This window comes from Suricata suricatta, chromosome 6 (assembly GCF_006229205.1).
Source record: "Suricata suricatta isolate VVHF042 chromosome 6, meerkat_22Aug2017_6uvM2_HiC, whole genome shotgun sequence".
Taxonomy (NCBI): Eukaryota; Metazoa; Chordata; class Mammalia; order Carnivora; family Herpestidae; genus Suricata; species Suricata suricatta.
In genome coordinates, this window is record NC_043705.1 from 43741572 (window position 1) to 43749094 (window position 7523).

The following is a 7523-nucleotide window of genomic DNA, read 5'->3' on the forward strand; positions in this document are numbered from 1 at the left end:
ACTAATTATTTTCTCAGGAGCATACCACCTGATGAACATGTAAGCCTTCTGTATTTTTTCACATTAAATCCTGTAATTGAGTTTATTATGTAAGGTGGGCATTACTTATATATATATTTATATGCCGTATAAAGGAATTGTTTTGAAAATGCTATTAGTGATTTCAGTGTCTTTTAATTCTATGATGGCCCTGTAGCATTCAAAGAAATGATATCTAGAGTTTTATGCAGCAGTGATTTTTCTCTAGAGAATCATTTGGTTAATCTATTTCATATACTTCTTCAAAATAAAGTATTAATAACTATGATTAATTAATATCTACCACAAGCCAAAATAGATATTTATTTGCTAACATATTTTTAACTAAAGAAAATAGTTGTTGTGGTGGTTGTTTTAAGATACTTTTAAGATGTGGATTTGGAGATTTTGTGTGTTTTCCCCCCTTTTCCTTTCACAACTTTTCTTCCAAAAGAGACTAATGCTTTTTATCTTTACATGACTGATCAGTATACTTTAAAAAATATTATACCAGTAGAGTGTTATGCCATGCCTGGTGGGATTTAGTATGGCGGTAGTTTTCCTTTTTATTAATCAGTTGAAAATTAAAGGGTGGAGATTTGATAAGTTAACTGATGGCAGTTTTTTATAGCAAATTGAAACACCATTTAAACTACTGGCCTAAGCTCATTTCAATTTCCAGCTCAGCTCTGTTTCCCTCATATTGTAGCAAATGATTTTAGTTGCAGATAATTCATGATATTTCAACAAAGTACACATCCCCTTTAGCAAAAAATCTATTTCATGGTAATGAAAGTAATAGCAAACATTACTGCATTTTGCTGAAGAGAACATTTACTTCTAAATGTTCATCCTCAGTTTCTGTGCATTTTGTATGGTGATATCTTCAGGATTATGAAGGCAGAGGTGTGTGTTTAGTGTTCTTTTCTCCTGTCCACCTTCAATTAATACTGAATTTTCCTTGCCTTGGATTTATCATGTAACTCTGGAATGGTCACCTAAGAGGTCTGATTTCAGATGCATGCCATGTATGTCTCTGCCTCTCCGTTATATTTTCCATTTGTGGTCATTATTTTAAAATTTGTTTAAATTGCTCAAACAGCATATGTGATTCAGCCTTTGGATCTCCGTAAAATTGAGTGTCTATAAGGAAGGACAAGAGTTCCTGTACAGCCATATTGGGCACACAGACTCATGCACTTTACTGAAGCCTTGCAGAAATGTTCACCTGATCGATAATGTGAGGATTGCACAGCTTAGAGTGTATTATTTTCACTTCTTAAATTAGAAAACTTTTGGGCACTTGGGGCCCCTGGGTGGCTCAGTTGGTTGAGCGTCTGACTTCGGCTCAGGTCATGATCTCATAGCTCGTGAGTTCGAGCCCCACATCGGGCTCTGTGTGGACAGCTTGGAGCCTGCTTCACATTCTGTGTCTCCCTCTCTTTCTCTGCCCCTCCCCCATTCACACTGTGTCTCTCAAAAATGAATAAATGTTAAAAATTTTTAAACAAAAAAAAATAGGAAGCATTTAAATAATGGTAATTAATACCAGTGGTAAAGACAAATGTCACAAGCTGAGAACTCATACCTTTTAAATTTGTACTAACTGTAGAAAAAACAACTTGGTAATGTGTATCAGGAGTCATAAAATTATGTCTGTTAGTAATTCTTCTAAAATAGAAATAGTTGTAAGGAAGGTAGAGGAACAGTGCTTGAATAGACTCTTCAGCAAAATTAGTTAAAATTGTATTTTAACTATACCATGATTATTTCAACATACCTATAACCAAAAAGATGATGACATATATAGATTTAGATTTCTTAAGATGTGTTAGAGTAGAATTTTCATGTGATCTATAAATGCAAAGAGCAGCCCTAATTATATACTGTGTCTCTGTGGGTCATGTGCACAGAAAAGACAAAGGAGGCCACAGTGTGTTCTCTTGTGATTGTTATTGTTAGGAAGTGGAATGATGGGTTGTTTTTCATTACATTTCTTTTGTTTTCCAAATATCCCAGTGGGAGAGGAGGGGTATGTGTTTGTTTTGGTTTTTAAATCTGTTTTTCTTTATTATTTCTCTCCCTTCCTCTTGCTCCCTCTCTCTCCCTCTCTCTCCCTCTCTCTCTTTCTCCCCTCCCTCCCTCCATCCCTCCCTTTCTCTCTCCCTCTCTCTCTCTAGCCAGAAGCATGTACGTAGTAGCAGAGCTGTCTAGGATAGCACACTTTCCTCTGTCAGCCTTCAGGGCCTCCCTGAGCTGCCTCATTGGTACCTCGTCTTCCTCAGGAGAGCCCTGGACAGTTGTGTTTCAGTGCTCTTTGGCATGTTCTGTCTAGAATACTTTGTCCCAGCTTTCATTTTTTTACATTGATGAAGCCTGAGCTTTTGAGGAGTTGGGCCCATCAGGCAACTTAGGCTTAGAGCTCAAGGGAACCGAAGATAGACAAACTGAGTGAAATTTTCTTTGGCACACGTTTGCGCAGTGTGACTATTTCAGGATCTCTTGTTAAGGGAGGCAGAAGCTGTCGTGTGGCTGCAGAAGAGATGATGGGGACTTGTAGTCACGTGTTAAGGGGACTTGTTTTGCCTCGTTGACACAGTGTGGCCCCTCTCTGTCCCACAGCTGGCTCTGAAGGACCCAGTACACACTGTGTCACTGCAGCAGTTCATCTACGAGAAGCTGAAGGCGCAGCAGGAACTGCTGGGAGAGCAAGGCTTCCAGGCCCTCATGGAGACCGTGGACACGGAGATCGTCACTCAGCTGCAGGAGTTTCTGCAGGGCTTCTGAGAGCGCGTGGCGTGTGGCCGCCGCCCCTCTCGGAAACAAGCCACAGAGCCCAGCCTGTCATGGTGTGCGACAGCCTGCTGAGACGATGAAGAACTCCCTCGTGTCTGCCTGTAAAGAAGTGAAGACCATACGTTTTTACTACAAAAATGAGTGAATAAATGTAAACGCTGCACAACTAAAGTCCCAAACCTATTCCTCAAAAGAATTTAATTTTATATTTAAGAGGGGCCCCATGTTTACTAGATATAGATTGGATGACACTAGCTGCTTAGTTTTCTGTTAAGAGAAGACACCATTTGATTACCTTTTAATCATGTGCTCTTAACACGAGAAGATGAAGGTTGATGTCTGCGATGTTTTTCTGCAACCAAAATTAGTATTAATTTGGGTGCTTTATCCCTTTTTTAAGCTGATGAAACTGAAAGTTTGACAAATGGCAAAGCTGTTCAGATGATGCAGTTAAAGAAGGGTGTGCACCAGACAAAAATACATAAATAGTGCGAATATTTATCACTGAGGTTTATCTTGCAAGGGAGTTGCTTTCATCTGACATAGAAAATGTGTTTTATCAAATGCTTTTATTTTCATTTTAGTAATTGGACACAAAAATTAGTGAAGGGAATTTTTCCCTCGTTTTATTTTCAGTAATTACCTTTAGGTTTTAAATGCATATGGTAAGGCCCACGGAAGGGATCCTGTGGTGCTGCGGCTGCGGTGGGAGGCCTCTAGTCCCTCTGTTACTTCGGGGGCCAGGACCCCGGTGAGCACCGCACACCCTCCTGTGCTGCCCGGCCCAGGTCCCCGCCCACCTCGGGGCCCCGGGGCACCAGCACTGTTAGGACAAGTCTTCCTTCCTTATTCCTCCAACACGCAGTACCAAAACAAGGGGGGAAAGGAGAAAATAAAGCCTTACTCTGTCTTACTTGCCATTTATTGTAAGAAACCTTTAAAGTGTTTTTTAGGAAATACTCAAAAGCAAGGTTGGGAAATGTCTGATCTTTCTATAGAAAGTTGGGTACAATATATGTAACTGCAGGAACCCTACTGCCCCTTTGTAAGCTGTGGAACCCAAAATGTATGGAGCTACTTGGTGTTTGCAGCAAGAGAAAGAAAATATGGTCCAAATTAAATTTTCCAAAGATACCTACCTTTGATTTGTCTGACTATTTTTCCTACTCCTCAGAAAATGAGTTTGTAAAAATTGCCCCATGGATTTGAAAGGGGTGTTTCTTTCACAGCCTGGTGTTGGCTCTGTCCTAGTAGGTGTGGTAGGTGGTGGTGCTGTGTGTAGTAAATCCTAGTACTGTTTTATTTCTCTTTTCATTTAGACACTAAAAGCTTCCTTAATGTGGTAATTCTTAATCATTATTACTCAGTTCTCAAGACTGATCTAAGAAGAATAATTTCTTTTTGTTGACTTAATTCTTTTTGTTTAAGCCATTTCCCCCAGCGTTATCAGAAATTCTGAAATGTCCTCCCCCGCTTTTCACTTAAAGTAACTCCTTTTCCCACTTCCTGACAGATTTCATTATTGCATTATAGCAAATATTACTAAAATAGCAAATATAACTAAAAATGTTACCTTGCAGAAACAGTGAAAATACTTCTCAGGGGAAGAGTTCATTTCATGTTTTTCAAACTGAAATGTTTAAAATAAAATTTTAAGTGTTCAATTAGATGTAAAATGCAAGTATTAATTTACAGAATTCTATTCATTAATGCAGTCTTACAGCAAACATTTGGACAAAATGAGTCAACTGAGCCAGGCCTCTGGTTGGACTGTGGCTCCTGATACCAGGTAATCATCATTTTTGGCCCAAAAACATAGCTTCTTTTCTATTTATTTTATGTTCCAGACACTTCTCCTATTCCTCTAACAAAGGTCCGTGTGGCCAACAATAACATTTTCAGGTTTTTACTGTGAGTGGTCCCTTGTCCATCTGTCTCCTAACATTTTAGAGAAACCACATCATTACATGTTAAACACTCACATTTAATTGTTTCCCTTAAAAAAGGCTAAACTGGAAAAAAAAAAAAAAAGCTTCACCGAAGATCCTATTTACCTGTTCCTTTATTCAACTAGTATTTATTGAGTTCCTGTTTGTGCCATGGTGCTCCGTTCAATTCTGGGGTTAGAGCAGGATATTTACCTTATGAAATTTTATAAATCAGTGGGAACACATACTTGTCAACATGATATAAAAAAAAATAGTGGATCTCATGGGAACATGTCCTGGAGCAGCAGGAGTACAGGGCAGGGAGATCAGATACAGAAGAATGATGCTGGCACTGGATGACTTGATAGATATTTAAAAACGATTCTTAAACAGTGTAGGTTGGTGAGGTTATGTAGAAGTCAGTGGTCCTACGCTGGACTCTGATGTCAGACTCAGAACCACTTGAAATGATTCTGACATGCTCTCATCCCTGAAATTTTGGAAATATTGGAGCTTGGTAGCCTCACAACTGATCCCTCATTCCATGAATTAAAACGTAAGGCTCTGCTGTTGAGTGTAGTGGTCTTTTGTTCTACAAACTTTATAAATCCCACACAAAGAGAAATGTGTAAGTTGTTGGAGAACTGACAAAAGGAAGACAAGAGGTAACTGTCATGAAAAAAATGCTTTCTTCCTTCAACTTTAGGAAAAACATTTTAATCTACAGAAACACTGAGACAATAGTGTAATGACCAGTAGTATACCCTTTATCTGGCTTCACCAAATTGTTTAACACATTCTCTCCATACACACACACACACACACACACACACACACAGTATTTATATACTTGGGCTGAATCATACGAAAGTAAGTCGGAGACTTTACCCCCACATACTCCAGCGTACCTCTAAGAAGTGCGTTTCTCTACATGTCTACCAGTACAGTAGAAGGGTCATGCAATAATACCTAATAAACAGTACATATCCCAGTTTCCCCCCAATGCCCCAAAGATGCCTTTTATGTGCTGCCCATTCATTTTATGATCCAAGATCCATTGAATGTTTATTCATTGCATTTGGCTGTTCAATTTTTAAATCTAGACTAGTCCTTTTATTATTTCGTTAGTCTTTGTGAAGAATTCCAAACAGTTGTCTAGTAGACTGTCCATTATGGGCTGGTGTTCTCATTGTTTCCCCACAGTTCAACTCAAGTTAACATTTGTTGGCGATGAGATGCCGTCATCAATTTGTACACCTGCCCTGACGTCACGCCCTGAGGCCTGTAATGTCAGGTCGTCTCTCCGCTGGTACTGGAGTAGTTAAGGTGGCGATCAGTAGGCCACTCCATTATAAGGATAAGTTTTCAAAGAGAACTTTTAGAGTCCTAGAAATTTCCAGTGGTGGTTTTGGTTCTTTTGTTGGATTTTGTTTTTACCCTAGAGCCCGTAAGCCACTACCAGCTTGCCTTTTCATTTATAAAAAGTTCTGCAATTTTATTTTAACCTAGGAAGGTCATGTGGCTGAGCTATGGAAAAGGTATATTGAACCTGGTATGAGTTTCAGCAACCTTTCTAGGTTCTGAAAATCCATTATTGTTAGGGCACACATCCTAGCCAACATCTATTTCTCTTTATTTTTTTTCTCTCTTTTTCCCCTCTATTCCCTCATGTTTTTGAGAGGTGTATAGATCTTAGTGAATACCAGTATAACCTGAATTCACAGACTGCTAAACAGGAAGAAACAAAGGCAAGCACTGCTTTCCTATTTCCCATTTGGTTTGTAAGCTGTTTGCCAAGAGGCAAACAAAAAAAAATTTTTTTTTTTTACTTTACAAATACTTTATCATATATGGTCTAGGCCTAAAAGTCTGCAGACTTTAAATAGTTTTCTTGTAGTTTGGTTTAGGATGAGAAGCAGTTGTACATTATTAACTGGCAAAATGGGGAAAGAAAAGATAATAATCATTTCCGGGAATGTGAAGCTTTGATCTTGGTGCCTCCATAAGACTGTGACATATGAAGGAGCAGTTTATTATTTTTTTAAATAATTTATTGTCAAATTGGTTTCCATACAACACCCAGTGCTCTTCCCCACAAGTGCCCTCCTCCATCACCACCACCTCTTTCCCCCTCTCCCCCTTCAGCCCTCATTTCATTTTCAGCATTCAGTATTCTCTCAGGTTTTGCATCCCTCTCTCCCCAACTCTCTTTCTCTCTTTCCCTCTTCCCCTCCCCATGGTCCTCCATTAGGTTTCTCCTGTTCTCCTGTTAGCCCTATGAGTGCAAACATACGGTATCTGTCCATGAAGGAGCAGTTTAAAGTCACCTTTTTTTCCTTTATAAATGCATTCTGTCCTATCACAGCCAAATTCTATAGAACTGACATCCTGTGAAGCGCTGTACAGACTCATCCATCTAGCCATGGAAGTTCCAACTTCTTCCACAGCTGGTGTTGAGTGCTTTGAGTTGAGCTTTAGAGTCCTTGGGTAAATACCGTAGTGCCCTGGGCTATAGCTATTAGTCTGAATTTCTCCATCTTTACTTCGGGGAAGTTGAATTCTTGGCCTGAGGGACTCCTTAAGGTCTGAAGTACTTGGATAAAATTCAAAACTGAGAGGTATTGACTATATTTTCTCTTGAATTCTGTTTTACTGTAACAAGTAGAGTCCCCAATTAGCCAAAGATCTTAACAAGCAAGATTTGCTCCTGGTTCCAGCTAATGCCTGCAGCCAACCCATTTGGGCTGTTGGAATTGATTTGGTCCAGTGTGCTTTGAAGAA

General features: G+C 39.3%; 1 protein-coding gene across 3 annotated transcripts in view; it reads left to right on the plus strand.

Annotated features, from left to right (window-relative positions):
* IPO11 (importin 11) overlaps window positions 1–3952 on the plus strand; it is a 204800-nt gene extending 200848 nt beyond the window's left edge. For all 3 annotated transcript variants that reach the window (XM_029942304.1, XM_029942303.1, XM_029942302.1), the window contains one exon: window positions 2641–3952. In XM_029942304.1, the coding sequence (XP_029798164.1) occupies window positions 2641–2805 (165 nt within the window). In that variant the 3' untranslated portion in view covers window positions 2806–3952. The remainder of the gene's footprint in view (window positions 1–2640) is intronic.
* Window positions 3953–7523: the final 3571 nt, after the last annotated feature.